Below are 17,377 nucleotides of genomic sequence, written 5' to 3' on the forward strand. Positions count from 1 at the left end.
AGCCATAGTATAAATCAGTGTTCAGGGAAGCGTGACGCGGAAAAAAGCGACAAGGCTCTGCATTATGCGATGCGACCGCATCATTGAAGTGAAGTGCAATTTAATAAAAAAAAATACCTATAGAGCATTCAAATAGTAAGTTATAACTGAAAAGACCACAACAATTATAGAATCAACAATAAAGACAATATATTTAAGCAAAAGTTCTAATGAAACACCAACAAATCAGTTCCACAAAAAATCCATGTGACTTTATTTCTATTGGTCTCACTTGCCCTTTTACCATATTTCAAAGCCGGATCAAACATTTTTAAATTGCTGTAAAGAAAACGTACAAAATAAATCATATAAAAAACACAATTAAAAGGAAAAACATAAAGCAGAGCATTGGTTGAAAAAAAAAGAGTAGCAGCGGATAACAAAAACAGAGCATCGGATGAAAGACTATCACAGTAAAAAAAAAACAAAGTATAAGAAGAAGAAGCAGTAGCAGCTGCTCTGCCGAAAAAATACAATTTCAGTGGAGAAAAAAAACAAAGCATCGGCTGAAAATTCATAAAAAAGGGTATCAGTGTGTGAAAAAAACAGAGCAGAAGAAGAAAAGGGAAGAAGGAGAAGAAGGAAAAAAAAAAAACCGACGAAGAAAGAAGAAAGAAGAAAGAAGAAAGAAGAAAGAAGAAGAAGAAACTCACCTGTTGGTACTTGGTCGCAGTTCAATAGAGAAAGAGCTGTTGCAGCGGTGGAGAAGTGGAGAAGAGAGAAGCCGGTCAAAAAAAATCCTAAAATTTTTAATTGATCTTTTCTTAAACTTCCGACCCTTTTTTTGTAATTTAAAAATTGCCCAAAAATAAAGAGAATCCATAATGCGATCGCATCGCATCGCATCACGCAACAAGGTTTGATGCACCCGCAATTCTCAGATTGCACCGCATCAAAGATGCGACTCGCTGGGAGCCTGCATCGCATCAGCGCATAATGCGATGATGCGGTCGCATATCTGAACACTGGTATAAATCAGCTGAGAACTTAAGCAAGTCCCTTATTGTTTCTCCATGACAAGAAAACAGGGTTATATACTTTCAATTTCCATCAGAGCCGAAGACTTGTTAACTTGCAAGAACAAATTTTGAAGTAAGAACAAAAGGAAATTTTGAGTCTTTACCTTGCTTATTAAGATATAATGCTGCACATGTGGCAGTTACAGCATTCTGAAGTTGGTGAGCTCCAAGCATGCGTAGTTTCACACCTAAAAGTTTAATTGACTGAACTATTTATGAAAAAGCAATCAATAGCTTGATATGTAGTTAGAAATTGAACAAGTTTCAAAAAGTCCAATTTGTCATGTATGAACCACAAACGAAGATCAGTATATACCAGATCAAAGTCCTTCTCAATATGAAGCACTATATCACATAATTGGCGTGGTATGCCACTCACTTGGCAGAAGCCTCTCAAAGCGCTTCTATTTCCGGGATCACATGCTGATACCACTGGTGAAGACATAGAAGATGCTTTACTACGGAGAATGCTTTCAATAGATGGAATGAACGGACCTCCTAGAACCAGCTGAAATATTGAATCATTTGAAGCAAGTCAAGCATAGTTGATCAGATAGCAAAATTGTAAATAATATTTTTTCAACATAACGTGCTACACACAAAATATTAAGAGGTTAATCATCTTTACTATCTCATCGAAGTTTTGAGGTTAGAACTAGCAGACTAGTACCCTAGGACACAAATAATACAACCATTAATCCATTATACGGCATGAGTGTTATGATCTCAATTCTCAAAAGCTAGAAAGGAGTAATCGCAATATTTTTGGGACAATTTTTTGATATTATATTAAATGATATTGAATGATGATTACAACTAATGGAAACTAAAGGATAGCTGAAAACTATGGAAAATTATCTACTCGACTGCATAGATGAGCTGGTAATCTGTAGAATGGAAGAGAAGAGAAGAGAGCTAGGTTAGAGGATAGAAAGAGAGACGAGAGGATTCAGAAGAGGAGGGAATTTGGATTATATCACTTATGCGATAATACTCTGCCCAACGAGTTTGTTAGGCTTTATAACAGAACTCGTCCAGCTGGCTGCATCTGAGCCCTCGAAGCTCATTAACTGAATTCTGATCGTGGCCGTTGATTTTAGTGTTAGTTATTTCCCTCGCTGTCTTTCTAGTTTCGAACTAGAGTGGCTGCATTCATTTTATTGCCATTTCTCAGGTCATTACATACCCTTCCTCTTTAAATAATCCTTGACCTCAAGGATGAGCTAAAAATCTGAAATTTAGAACACCCCACTTGTTGAAAAACACCAAGTCCTCAAGGGTGTTATCCTGAAGAGGAAACAACCAGGACTGAATGGGAATTGATGTGAAGGACCACCAAATGAAATACCAACGCCTCCTGGATCAAATGGAAATTTGTAATCCTCAAGAATATAGACGGAAGTTACATAGAGAAGACGTAAAAAGGCTATAATTCTATCATCTATGACTGCTATTTGAGAACCATAAGTAGCTTTCTTCATGCGTATCATCTTCTCTTTAGGGACCATATAGCCAGTAACATGTAACCTGGGAAGCTGCCTTCTGCAGATGGCTATCCTCTGAAGTAGGCAGTTCAAGCACTTTATAAAAGCTCAATGAAGATGCAACAATTTTTGGAGGATCAAAATTATTGCCAGAGAAGAAATTAGAGTCTCTCCAAGGCAAGCTAACCCCAGGGTCATATGGGAACTTCAAGGACCCATGGTTACTCACAAATCGAACATGACCTCCTTCCACATAAAGAATAATAGATTTTTTGTCCAATATTGCAAGGAAATCCCTTATCAGATTATTACCAACAGCTGGTTCAATCACAACCCAAGTATCAAGTGCTAAGAAACTTGTTTGCACTGTGTTCTCCCATCCTTCTTGATTAGAAGATAAATCCAAGTCATAACTCGAATGAAGTAACCTTATAGCTCCACGAGTATCTACAGACAAATAGTTGAACACAATATTTAGAGGATCCTTCAATTTCTTTCGGAATATCAAGACAGTAGAGAGCCACATCCTAGTCGAATGACTTCCATTGTATTCCATTTTGTGTAAGCCACGACTAAGCAATGCATCCTGAGAACTTGGCTGAAAAAGTTCAAAGTCATCATCCAAAGGCAAAAATGCTACAAGACAAGAAGCTAACAAGTATTCCAATTTTAGAAAGCGAGGCTTCCTTTCACATTGTCTTGAGCCCTTAGTTCCCTGCCCGGTGTCGAATGTCCCAACTTAACTTCAGCTTTGGTTGACCAATTCACTAGTAATTCTCTTCGAGTAGTCTGTAACCATATCACTTTGCCATCTTCAAGTCTACACCAGAAGTAATGAGCACATGAGTACATTGCAACAAGAAGGATAACATCAAATAACCAAGAATGACATAAACTTCTAGCAGCGACTGAATCCCTTCTTTGGGAAGCTTTCCAGATTGTACACCTTTCAATTGACCAATTGTGTTCAAATAAATCAATTGCGGTTACCTTTTAGAGTCATCAAGCAAGGTTAATTGCAAAATTGAGCCACAAAGTAACATAATATCCTTCCTGGACGATGTTGTTACGTGTAAGGATAGGCCTCCTATACCACTATAATCATAGTTATATATTAACATGGCAGAAACTGGACAAATAGAACCAATATGCACAACAAGGAAATGCATAAACAACTGCCATCCAGTATCCCACACTCGATTGATGTTATCAGAAGATCTATGCAAACAAAACATGTTAGTAATATCACTCCAGTTTTATATTGAATAGCTTGTCACCAAGATCCATGTCAAGCTTATGTCCCACGTGTTTAAATAGAAAACTCATTACTTCAATTGAAATTGACCAAGGAGTCAAGGTGGGTCGCGAAATTATAAGCACCGGACAGATCGTTGGGACCCATTATTTTCGATATTGTATCCTCAACAGCAAGAACATAAGGTTGTGAATCCAAATATGAGTTCACGATATCGATCTTCGTGGTGTTTGTATTTTGGATAGAGTGAAGTTCAAGTAGAACTTCAGATTCGACACTTTGAGGACATTCGTTGAACATCTGGTCCTTATTGTATTCTGAATTAATCTTACTGCTATTTTCAACCTTCAGCAGTTCGTCCATAGCAAGTTCATCTAAAACCACCTCGGTGTGGTTGTCTCCTTCATTCTTTTTCCTCGAACAATCATCAAAACAAATGTGGCATTGACAGTCAACACTACGAATGCAACCATATATGCATGAGTTGCATTGGCAGTCAACACTACATATGCAATCCTCACACCACCTCTGCAATTGTTTAATATTCACAACTATTCTTGACATTCCATCCATAAGGGCCTTCTATTTGCAGTATTTCGTTCAACCAATTCAGCTATAGTAGATTCCGCAAATATCTTCTTCGAATTACTATCCACAGTTGAGATAGGTTCGTTTCTCTGATACCAATTGTTATGGTCTCAATTCTCAAAAGCTAAAAAGGAGTAATCGCAATATTTTTGGGACAATTTTCTGATATTATATTGACTGATATTGAATGATGATTACAACTAATGGAAACTAAAGGATAACTGAAAAATATGGAAAACTATCTACTCGACTGCATAGATGAGCTGGTAATCTGTAGAATGGAAGAGAAGAGAAGAGAGCTAGGTCAGAGGATAGAAAGAGAGACGACAGGATTCAGAAGAGGAGGGAATTTGGATTATATCAGTTATGCGATAATACTCTGTCCAACGAGTTTGTTAGGCTTTATAACAGAACTCGTCCAGCTGGCTGCATCTGAGCCCTCGGAGCTCATTAACTGAATTCTGATCATGGCCGTTGATTTTAGTGTTTGTTATTTCCCTCGCTGTCTTTCTAGTTTCGAACTAGAGTGGCTGCATTCATTTTATTGCCATTTCTCAGGTCATTACAATGTCTGAAAGCACATATGTCTAGATAACCCTAAACTGAAAATATCAGATCAAACACAATTTCCAGAAAGAAAAAAAAAATCATCTTCATATATATCCAATGGATATGTGAAGGAAAGACCACCTAACTGGGCGCCCATTTTTAATTATTCCTGATTTCGCCACCGCTATACTTTCCAAAGAGCCCCCAAGCGCATCCAAATGTTCCTCACCAACAGTGGTTATGATTGATATAGCAAGATCAGGACCCACAATAACATTAGTGGCATCTCGTGCTCCACCCAATCCAGCCTATACAGAAGGAGAATACAAAAGTTAATGAAAACACGAGTGGAAAGAAAACTTTGATTTTGGAGGAAAAAGAAAAGAAAAAGAAGGAAGATCAACTATCTATGGTGTAAAGATTATTTGTTTAAACACCAACAATGGTGGAAGAAGAGAGGAAGTGGTAAAAAATGAGTACAGCTATTGTAGAGAAAAGAGTCATGTTAACGCGTTTAACCTCCACAACTGCAATTTCAGTATTTTCTTCAGCAAATAGGCTGAATGCAATAGCAGTAAAAACCTGAAATTTTAAGAAAAAGAAGACACAAATAAGATGACCATATATAGAAGCAGACCAAAAATAAGAGGACTAAAAGGTACTTTGGAGAAACCAAATTCTTGGAAATATAGAAATCAAAGCCAGAAATGGAAACTGTAAAGATAACTGCAGGGTAGGAAAGCATCAAGGCGTTTACACTGATGAGTGATGACTAACCACAAACCATCTTTCAATCAATTTATGTATTGCTAGCTGAAACAAAGGGAAAAGAACCTCAAAATGACTGAGACAACCATTCTCAAGTTTCACTGCTCTTTCAAGAATTTCCCTCCTTGTATTGAAATGATGATTCAATTTCTTCGCTGATACTAGCTCACCCCATCTTCCCAAAGTTATGCGTTCCCTGATAGTCTGTATATGCGGACTGCTCATATGCAGCAAATCGACTAGTCATACAAACTACATTGGATTGAATTCAAAGTGACCAGCTATAAATAAGTAAGAATGTTAATGATAAAACATGTTTGACAATACCTAGTATAGCAACCAACAGAATAGCCTTCTGCCCGCAGTATACTTGAGAGGAATGCAGATGTTGATCCTTTCCCTTTTGTTCCAGCAATATGAACAGTCTAAAAAATAATTTCACTTCAGAATGAAGAGTGAATCACAACCAAAGAAGCAAACAACACGAGAACTCAATCAATCCACGATAAGTCAACACCCCATTCGTCTCAAAATAAGTGTCACTTTAGCAAAAGTTTTTGTCCCAAACTCCCAAAATAAGTGTCACTTTAGCAAAAGTTTTTGTCCCAAACTCCCAAAATAAGCGTCACCTTAGGAATTCAAGACAAGAAACGGAAGCGCAGCCCAATGCTCTAAAGCTCCCACTATGCGCAGGGTCCGAGAAAGGGCCTCGAACCGCAAGGATCTATTGTACACAGCCTTACCTTACATTTCTCCTAGAGGCTGTTAGCACAACTTGAACCCATGGTCACATAGAAGCAACTTTCTCAGTTACTCCAAGGATCCCCATTAAGACGAGAATTAGCATATTTTCCAACTATACCCTTATATTCCATGTTCAATTTTCAAGAGAATTTATTAAATAAGGTTGTGTTGAAATGAAGGAAGAAAAGCAGAAAACTGTGCTTGTCACAGTAATGAAAAGTGTTAACTGTTTTCCCGAAAATTTGTTGCTAACTGTTTTAACAGTTTTTTGAAGAAAGAGTTAGTTTGTTAGTTTGTTAGTTATGAGTAGTTGTGTAATGCCCCGCACTTTCCTAAGCTAGAAAACGAACCGTTGTTCGTATATGTGAAAACCCCAATTTTGTAAGCCATATTTGGGCACCTAAATTACCAAGAGTACCCTAGTTATAAGAGAGCTTATGATGTGTTAAGTGTGGTTATATGAGTCACTTAAGGTAGTACAAGCTAAGAGTTTCAAAATCCATCAAGTTTTAGTGTTTGAATTCGCAAGGGTCATCTTTGAATGAGCATAACTTGATAAATATGTGGTATTTCTGCATATTTCTACCCACAAAATTATAGAGTCGAATTAGCTTTCCAACGATACCAATTTCACCAAAATCCGACACCCAAGTTAGGAGTTATGGCTTTGCGAAGTAGAGTGCGTCGCCTAAGCAATCGCACATGGCCACTGGAAAGCATATGCGAGAGCATATGCGGCGCCTATGTAAATATAGGCGATATCATATGCGGCGCCTATGTAAATATATGCGATATCATATGCGGCGCATATCTTATGGTTTCAAGTGACTTAAACACTCCGTTTTTGGGTTATTTTGAGGGCAATTAAGTCTTTTGGCATTCCTTACACACCCCTAAACTTAACCTTACGAATTTAATAGATTCTAAACACATCATAACCCTATTATTAGTCTAAGTTCATCATCCAAGAGCACTAAAGGGGAAAAACAACTAGGGTTACACAATCAACATTGAGGGTCCAATCTTTCAACGAATCCGTTACCATAAAGGTATGTGGGGTTATGAACAAGAACACCCTTTTGTTCTTGTGCCCAAAGTTAGCATTATTTTACAAAGATACATGATTTTTACATGTTTTTTCATGAATTTGAAGTGATAAATCTTATCCTATGTTGTTGTTCAAGATACTATGATTATTTTGAATGTTTAGAAAATAAACTCCATGAGTTTGAGATTTTTGTTATGATTAAAGGCTGAAATTTTTCAGAATTCCGTATAAATTATGCATGCTTGTGATATAAAGCATAAATATTGAAATGTTTTGATTAAGTATCGCTATAAGGGTCATTAACCCACATTGAGATTGTTGTTTTGAGAATTTATGTGATACATGCACCCATGTTTAGACTATTTTTGATGAAGTATAGAAAGATTTGACTAAGATTGCTTGATGAGAGAATAAGAAAAGAATCTTGATATTTGGATTAAGTGTAATGGCTCATGATATCCAGATTGGCATGTTTTACCGTTCATTGTGTATGATTTCAGATTTTAGATTTCTTTCAAGCTTTATGAGCCATTTACAAATGTCCTGCATGATTTGGAAAGAAAACTTATGACATGATCGTTAAATATATATATATATATACATATATGCATATAAATATGTTTATTTCATGCACCCCCATGTACTCGGTACATATTCCATGGTACTGACCCACATGTTCGCATGTGGGCTACATTTTCCCTATAATGTAGGTTCAGGTGCTCATTCCCAGGTTTGACCGTGATTATCCGAGCACGTTGATCTACATCCTCTGCAGTGGTGAGTCCTCATGGTCCGAGGACTAGTTATTCAGATTTCCTCATTTACTTTGAGTCGTTCAATTTATTTCCTGAGTTCGGGTCAGTTGGGGTTTGTCCCAATGGCTCATGGATATACAATTTAGTAGAGGCTTGTCAGACTAGATGGATAGATTGATCAGATTTGTCAGAGATGTCGTATTTTGTTACTTTCCGTATTTCATTCGTATTGCAGTATGATATTATGGAGGATGTTTAGATGTTTTGATTATGATGACTTTGATTATAAGTGTTGAATGGTAGAAAAACGGCTAAAAGGGTTAGCTTGGGGCTACTTGTAACCTTAAGCACCGTGTGACGCCCGAGGCCCGTTTTCGGGGTGTTACAAGTTGAGTCTAGAATGATCATCTCCCCACAATATATATGAGATGATACTCATTGTACAATAATGGAAACTTTCAAATCTCGTTCTTCTTCCTCACCTTCTCCTCTCTTCTACTTTCTCCTCTGCTTCAGTGTTCTGTTACTCAATTACTGAGTTCTTGATACAAGGAACTCTGATTACGTTCATGGTATCAGAGCCCTACGATTCTGAGAATCAAGAATCACAATCCAGGGCAAAGTGTATTGATTATATTCCGTGAAATCAATTGTTAAAGATTGAGAAAGAAATTTGTCCCTACAACGGCAACTACTACTGGTGAAGCTTTCAATGGTACAACTACTGATAATGGATCGCTAGGGGCCATGGGAATTTACTACAATCATCCATTATTTCTGCATTCTACTGATGTAACTGGTATTCAAATTATCTCTTTCAACTTAATGGAAATTTCTCTATCTGGTTTTGATCTAGATCTATGAGGTTATCATTGTAAGGTAGAAACAAATTGGGATTAGTCGATGGGTCTAGTTCTAAAGATAAGTTCCCAGCAGAAATGCTAACCATTCGGAGAGTGCAAACACCATTGTGTTGTCTTGGATCTCGAGTGTTGTTGCTTGGTGGTATTATGTATGCACTAGTGCTTAGGTGGTTTGGAATGATCTGTGTGAAAGATTTAACAAGAATGATGGTTCAAGAACCTTTAACCTACATAAAGAAATTGCAACTCTTTCTCAAGGAACTGCTTCTCTGTCAATCTACTACTCAAGATTGAAGGATTTATGGGAAGAGTTTGAGGCCTTGGTGCCAATTCCTGGTTGTAACTATGATACATCCAAAGACTATGTTGCTCATCTTCAAATGTTAAAGTTGTTCCAGTTTCTTATGGGTTTGAATGAGTCGTATGGACAGGCTAGGAGTCAAATCTTGATGATGAATCCACTATCCTCTATTAATCAAGCATATGCTATGGTCATTAGTGATGAAGGCCAAAGATCAGTTAGTGCTACTGCTGGGATTCTTGGTTCTAACCCTGCTTCCACTAGTTATGAGTCTGCAATGTTCTCAAAAGGGGTAGGATCTACTGTCTTTAATAAAGCTGGAGGGCAACACAAGTTCAAGAAGAACAACTTGCAGTGTGAAGCGTGCAAGATTAGAGGTCATACTAAAGAGACTTGCTGGAAAGAGGTTGGTTATCCTGATGAGTTCAAGTTCAAGAAGAAGTATGGCTCTAATGTTGTCTGTAATGCTGCTCTTGAGAGCACTTCTCATGAGAGTCCAGGTGGTGTGCAGGAGTTGCACAATGCTAGTACTAGCAGATCTGTTGAGACCAATATGATGCTTGGAGGTCAGATGATGCTAGAACCTTAGACAAGCCCTTGCATCTACACCAATGCTCAGTATAACCAGATCCTGCAGTTGCTCAATAAAGAAGAGAAGGCTTAGTACACAGCACACGCTGCAGGTAACATGGTAGAGTCAGGAGGTTCAAATAACTCCAGTGTCAGTTTCAGTGGATTATTGACACCGGAGCCACAAATCATATGATTTCTGATCTAAAGTTCTTAAATCAGACTTCTGTCTCAAAATTAACTGTTTCAAAGAAAATGGTGACATATATTTAGTCACTCATATTGGTTCAAGAGTGTCTAGGAGACCAAGTGGGTAGGTTCCAAGGCGAGGGATGTAGATGGGTACAAGTTGTGGTATTCAGGTCGTGAAAAGCGTAGGAATGGCATAGGTATCTTAGTGGACTAGGAGCTTAGGGAGCAGGTAGTGAAGGTTAAAAGGGTTAGTGATAGGGTTAGCATTATCAAGTTTGTCTTGGGGGGGTCTACTTTGAACTTTAGTAGTGCGTATGCACCACAGGTAGGCCTGGACGAGGAGGAGAAGAGATTTTGGGAGGTATTGGACGAGGTGGTTAGAAGTGTGCCTAGTTCGGAGAAGCTTTTCATAGGAGGGGATTTCAACGGGCACATTGGGTCTTTACCGTTAGGGTACGATGATGTGCATGGGGGCTTTGGGTTCGGGGTTAGGAATGATGAGGGAGCTGTACTTTTGGATTTTGCGAGAGAGTTTGGGTTGGTGGTAGTGAATTCTAGCTTTCGGAAGAAGGAAGAGCACTTGGTTACTTTCGGTAGTAGGATAGCCAAAACTCAGATTGACTTTTTGTTGCTTAGGAAGGTGGATAGAGCTTTGTGTGAGGATTGTAAGGTAATTCCGAGTGAGAATCTTAGGACTCAGCATAGACTCCTGGTGATGGACTTAGTTATCAAGAAGGGTAAGCTATGTCGGGGTAGGAAGGATAGACCTAGTGTTAGGTGGGGCAGTCTGACTCCGGTTAGTGCTTTGGAGATAAAGGCTAAGTTGGAGGGGATGGGGGTGTAGTAGTGTAGAGGGGACGTGGATAGTATGTGGGATAGGGCCGTTGGTTGCATCAGGGAGTCGGCTAGAGAGGTGTTGGGTGTTTCGAGGGCCTGGTCTGGCCGGTATCAGGGGGATTGGTGATGGAATGAAGATGTTAAGAAAAAGGTGGAGACGAAGAAGGCGGCTTATGCTAAGTTGGTGGAGAGTAAGGATGAAGAAAAGAAGCGGGTGAGCAGGGAGGAGTACAAGGTAGCTAAAACGGAGGCTAAGTTATCTGTTACGGCTGCTAAGACAGCAGTTTTTGAGAGTATGTATAATGGGTTAGAGGAGAAAGACGGGAAGAAGAGGTTGTTTAGGCTTGTCAAAATTAGAGAGCAGAAGGGTCGTGATCTGGATCAGGTGAAGTGCATTAAGGGGGAGGATGGCAGAGTTTTGGTTGAAGGCGCCCTCATTAAGAAAAGATGGCAATCGTATTTCCATAGGCTCTTGAATGATGAGGGGGACAGAGGATTGTGTTAGGAGAGTTGGAGTATTCCGGGGAGTGTTGCGATTTTGGCTTTTGTCGGCGATTTAGGGTAGAGGAGGTTAGTAAGGCTATTCGCAAGATGCGAAGGGGCAGGGCGACTGGGGCTCGATGAGATTCCGGTGGATTTTTGGAGATTCTCTGGCGGGTCAGGGTTGAGGTGGCTGACCAACTTGTTTAACAATATTTTCAAGTCAGCAAAGATGCCAGAGGCGTGGAGATGGAGCACGATGATTCCTCTATATAAGAACAAGGGTGACATTCAGAGTTGCAACAACTACCAGGGTATTAATTTGTTGAGTCACACGATGAAGATTTGGGAGAGGGTGGTGGAGCGGAGGTTGAGAAAGATTGTGTCGATTTCGGAGAACCAATTTGGTTTTATGCCTGGTTGCTCCACGACTGAGGCAATTCACCTTGTGCGGAGACTGGCAGTATAGAGAGAGGAAGAGGGATCTTCACATGGTGTTTATAGACTTGAAAAAGGCGTATGACAAGGTTCCTAGGGAGGTTCTTTGGAGATGCCTGGAGGCGAGGGGGTCCCGGTGGCGTACATCAAAGCGATTAAGGACATGTATGAGGGGCGCGAAGACTCAGGTAAAGACGGTGGGAGGAGTTTCTGAGCATTTTCCAGTCTTGACAGGGTTGCACCAGGGATCAACTCTTAGTCCATTTTTATTCGCTTTGGTAATGGATGTGCTAACGTGGAATATACAAGGCGAGGTGCCTTGGTGTATGCTTTTCGCGGATGATATAGTTTTGATTGATGAATCGCGACAAGGGGTTAATGATAAGCTGGAGATTTGGAGAGAAACCCTAGAGTCTAAACGCTTCCGGTTGAGTAGGACCAAGACGGAGTACTTGGAGTGCAAGTTTAATGACTCGAGACATGAGGAGGAGGTGGTAGTAAAGTTGGATTCTTAGGCGGTTTGCAAGAGGGATAGTTTTAAGTATCTTGGGTCTACGATTCAGGGGAATGAAGAGATTGATGAGGATGTCTCTCACCGTATTGAGGCAGGTTGGATGAAATAGAGGCTCGCTTCGGGAATTTTATGCGATAAGAAGGTGCCCCCAAGCTTAAAGGCAAATTTTATAGAGTAGCAGTCCGGCCTGCTATGTTGTATGGAACGGAGTGTTGGCCGGTTAAGAATTCTCATATCCAAAAGTTGAAGGTGGCGAAAATGAAAATGTTGCGTTGGATATGTGGATTCACAAGGGCGGACAAGGTTAGGAATGAAATTATTCGGGAGAAGGTGGGAGTGGTTTCAGTGGAGGATAAAATGCGGAAAGTGAGGTTGAGATGGTTTGGTCATGTGATGGGGAGGGGCACGGATGCCCCAGTTCGTAGGTGTGAGAGGTTGGCCTTGGAAGGTTTCAAGCGGGGTAGGGGTAGACCGAAGAAATACTGGAGAGAAGTGATTAGACGTGACATGGAGCAGTTACAGCTGACTGAAGACATGACCATAGATAGGAAGATATGGAGGAAAAACATTAGGATAGAGGGCTGAGGGTGTGGTTGAGTTGTAGTCAGTAGGTAGGGGAATTGTGGAGTCCTTTGTTTGGCAATGTACTTTTTTATGGATGTCGTATCTATGTTATTTTATCATGTTCTATGCTTTTGATGTTTTTGTATATTGCCTTTTATCTTGAGCCGGAGGTCTATCGGAAACAGCCTCGCTACCTCGTTAGAGGTAGTGGTGTGGACTGCGTAAACTTTACCCCTCCCCAGACCCCACTATGTGGGAATATACTGGATTTGTTGTTGTTGTCGTCATATTGGTTCAAGTAACATCTTTGGACAAATACTATCACTAATGTATTTCATTTGCCAAGTTCAGCTTATTGTCATTATCTTAACTTTTTTAGATAATCGTAGTGTTTGGACCAACTTGCGTGTACCTCAACTAATTCCACGGGATTCTTGCCGCCTCCCACCAGCAACAAGTACTAGGTAACACTGTCCACCAAGGCTAGAACAGATGGGAAGAAATCACCTAATGTTTGTCTCTGTCGGGAATTGAACCTGAGATCTCATGGTGCTCAATCCAACTTCATTGAACCACTAAGCCACACCCTTAGGTGCGTCAGTCTCTAAACTAACTAAAGAGTTACACTGTCTTGTTGCTTTTTATCATGACTTTTGTGTCTTTCATGATCTCTCAAATGGAAAGGTGAAGAGGATTGGTAGAGAGGAGGATGGTCTTTATCTCTTTATCAATTCCACTATCAGTGAGCCTATTAAAGTTTTTGTGTTGAATGATCAAAGACCTGGAGAGTTTACTCTTTCTTCTGTTTCTCTAGATATAGATTTATGGCAAAAAACTAGGACATGTGTAATGTAATAAAACAATTACTTCCTGTTAATAGTAAGGTCATATGTGATAAAGTCACTAGATGTAAAGTCTGTCCTGCTGCTAAACAAGTCAGATTTCCTTTTCCTCCAAACTGTATTAAAACCTCCACTTGCTTTGAATTGGTGCATATGGATCTATGAGGACTTTATAAGGTTCGTATATTTGAAGGCAATAAATACTTCTTGACCATAGTAGATGATTACTCAAGAATGACTTGGATTTTCTTAAACTCAAATCAGATGTTTGTGTGATGATCTCCCAGTTCACTGAGACTCAACAACAACAAGATACCCAGTGTATTCCCACAAAGTGGGGTAAAGTGTACGGAGTTCATACCACTACCATAGACGAAGTAGAGAGGTTGTTTCTGATAGACCCCCGACTCAAGACAAATAACAATAATAGAAAAGATCGAAACAACAAACAAAATGAGATAACACACCAACGGATAATAAAAGAAACAAGACACCTACAAAGTAATACTATGCACAATCTATCAGAAAATCACAAATATCCCCAAAACACCATGAACAAGGGACTACAAGACATGCACATAACACTCCGACTATACGTACAAAATACAAACAAACCACTTCTTCCTACTAGAGAGGACACATTCCTACCCACTAACCTCCACACCTTCCTATCTAGGGTCATATCCTCAGTAAGTTGTAACCACTCCATGTCCTGTCTAATCACCTCCCTCAAATATCTCTTCGACCTACCTCTACCTCGCTTGAAGCCATCCATAGCCAACCTCTCACACCTTCGCACTGTGGCATCCGTGCACCTCCTCACCATATGCCCAAATCATCTCAATCGCACTTCCCGTATCTTGTCTTCCACCGAAGCCACTCCAACCTTCTCTCTAATACTCTCATTCCAAACCCTATCTATCTTAGTAATTCCATACATCTATCGCAACATCCTCATCTCCGTCACCTTTAACTTTAGGATGTGGGAGGTCTTAACTGGCCAACACTCTGCTACATTAAGTTTAGAAGGCACCTTCTTATTGCACAATACTCCCAAAGCAAGCCCCATTTCAACCACCCTGCGCCAATACGTTATGTGACATCCTCGTTCTAAATCCTAGACCCAAGATACTTGAAACTATTTTTCTTTTGAATGGTCTGGGAATCCAGCTTCACTACCACGCCCACCTCATGCGACAAATCACTGAACTTGCACTCTAAGTATTCCATCTTGGTCCTGCTCAACCGAAACCCTTTAGACTCTAGGGTTTGTCTCCAAACATCCAACTTATCATTAACTCCTTCCTGAATCTCGTCATTTAGGACTATATCATTAGCAAATAACATACACCAAGGCACCTCTCCTTGGATATGCCGCGTCAAAACATCTATCACCAAAGCAAATAAAAACAAAGCGTCGATCCTTGGTGCAACCCTGTCAAAACAGAAAGTGCTCTGAATCTCCTCCCACTGTCCTCACATGAGTCTTCGCCCCATGGTATATGTCCTGAATCGACCTAGCGTACGCCACTGGAACACCTCTAGCCTCTAAGCACCTCCAATGAAGGTCCCTAGAGACTTTGTCGTACGTCTTCTCAAGATCGATGAACACCATGTATAGGTCCTTCTTTCTCTCTTTATACTGCTCCACTAGTCTTCTCACGAGATGAATAGCCTCGATAGTCGAGCGACTTGACATAAATCCAAACTGATTCTCGAAAATAGTGACGATCCTCCTCAGCATCAACTCTACCACCCTTTTCCAAAACCTTCATGGTGTGACTCAACAACTTAATGACCCTATAGTTGTTGAAACTCTGAATGTCACCCTTATTTTGGTATAATGGAATCACCGTACTTCATCTCCAAGCTTCCGGCATCTTTGTCGGTCATCCTAAAAATGACCTTAAACAACTCGGTAAGCCACTCCATACCTGCCCCGCCAATGCTCTTCCAAAAATCCACCGAAATCTCGTCTAGCCTAATCGTCTTACCCCTACGCATCCTACGAATAGCATCCTTAACTTCCTCAACCTTGATACGCCTACAATAACCATAGTCGCGACACCTCTCTGAGTGCTCCAAGTCCCTCAGCTTAAAGCCTTTGACCCCCTCGCCATTCAAGAGTTTATGGAAATAAGACTGTTACCCCGTCCTAATGAGGGCGTCCTCCACTGATACTTTGTTATCCTCCCCCTTGATGCACTTCACTTGATCAAGGTCATGCGCCCTCTGCTCCCTAGCCTTAGCAAGCCTATACAGCTTCTTATCCCCGATTTTCTCCTCTAATGTCGTATATAAGCTCTCGAAAACTTTGGTTTTAGCCATTGTAACTGCCAATTTAGCCTTTTTCCTAGCTACCTTATTCGTCTGTTTCTCTTTTTCATCCTTGTTATCAACCAACTTTGCATAGGTCACTTTCTTGGTCTCCATCTTCCTTTTTGGTTCGTCGTTCCACTACCAACCCCCTAGTGCTTGTCAGATCGGCCTCTTAAGATACCCAACACATCTCTAGCTATCACCCTGATGCGACAAGTAGTCGTCTTCCACGTACTATCCACGTCCCCTCTACTCTCCCAAGCTTCCATAAGTCGTCAGCCTCTTCCCTATCTCCAGAGCACTGCTACAGTCAAGCTACCCCACTTAATTCTGGTTCGATCCTCCACATGCCTCTTCTTTCTGCCCTTCTTGATTACCAAGTCCAGCACCATGAGCTTATGCTGGGTCGACAGATTCTCACTAGGATTACAGTCTTTACAAAGCACTCTATCAGCCTTTCTAAGGAGCAAAAGGTCTATCTGGATCTGGGCCACTAAACTACAAAAGGTAACAAGGTGCTCCTCCTTCTTTGGAAAACTTGAATTCACTATCACCAACCCAAAAGCCTCAGCAAAATCCAAAAGAAAGGCTCTTTCTTCATTCCTCTCCCCAAACCCAAAGCCTCCATGCACATTATCATAGTCTCTCGGTAATGACCCGATGTGCCCATTGAAATCACCACCTAACAAAAGCTTCTCAATGCTCGAAACGCCTTTCACCAACTTATCCAACTCCTCCCAAAAACTTTTCTTTTGCTCCTCATCTAAACCCGCTTACGGGGCATAGGCACTAATAATATTCCACGTAGACCTCCAATAACCAACTTAATCGACATCAACCTACCGTTGACCCTCTTAACCTAAACCACCTGCCCCCTAAGTTGTTCATCTATTAATATACCTACCCCACTCCTATGTCTTACACTACCCGAGTAACACAACTTATATCCATCCATGTCTTTCGCCTTAAAACCTACCCATTTGGTCTCTTGGACACAAGCTATATTAATCCTCCTCTTCCTAAGAATCTTCACAAGCTTTATGAACTTACCTTGAAGAGTTCCTACGTTCCAAGACCCAACTCTCAACTTAGAGTCTCCCGTATCCCACTTAGCCCTACTATCCCTCGCCTTCAACCCCACCCTTGTCCAAACCCCTAACCCTGATTTCACTTGGGATCTCGAACCCGGTTCCAACCTCGATCTATGA

General features: G+C 40.5%; 1 protein-coding gene across 2 annotated transcripts in view; it reads right to left on the reverse strand.

Moving 5' to 3' along the window:
- Positions 1–17,377, reverse strand: part of LOC107875563 (dihydrofolate synthetase) — a 32,298-nt gene that overhangs the window by 7,870 nt on the left and 7,051 nt on the right. For both annotated transcript variants that reach the window (XM_016722322.2, XM_016722321.2), the window contains exons 2-7: positions 6,030–6,127; positions 5,769–5,919; positions 5,454–5,516; positions 5,081–5,242; positions 1,375–1,566; positions 1,163–1,262 (exon numbers count right to left, since the gene is read on the reverse strand). In XM_016722322.2, the coding sequence (XP_016577808.1) occupies positions 1,163–1,262; positions 1,375–1,566; positions 5,081–5,242; positions 5,454–5,516; positions 5,769–5,919; positions 6,030–6,127 (766 nt within the window). The remainder of the gene's footprint in view (positions 1–1,162; positions 1,263–1,374; positions 1,567–5,080; positions 5,243–5,453; positions 5,517–5,768; positions 5,920–6,029; positions 6,128–17,377) is intronic.

This window comes from Capsicum annuum, chromosome 6, assembly GCF_002878395.1.
Source record: "Capsicum annuum cultivar UCD-10X-F1 chromosome 6, UCD10Xv1.1, whole genome shotgun sequence".
Taxonomy (NCBI): domain Eukaryota; kingdom Viridiplantae; phylum Streptophyta; class Magnoliopsida; order Solanales; family Solanaceae; genus Capsicum; species Capsicum annuum.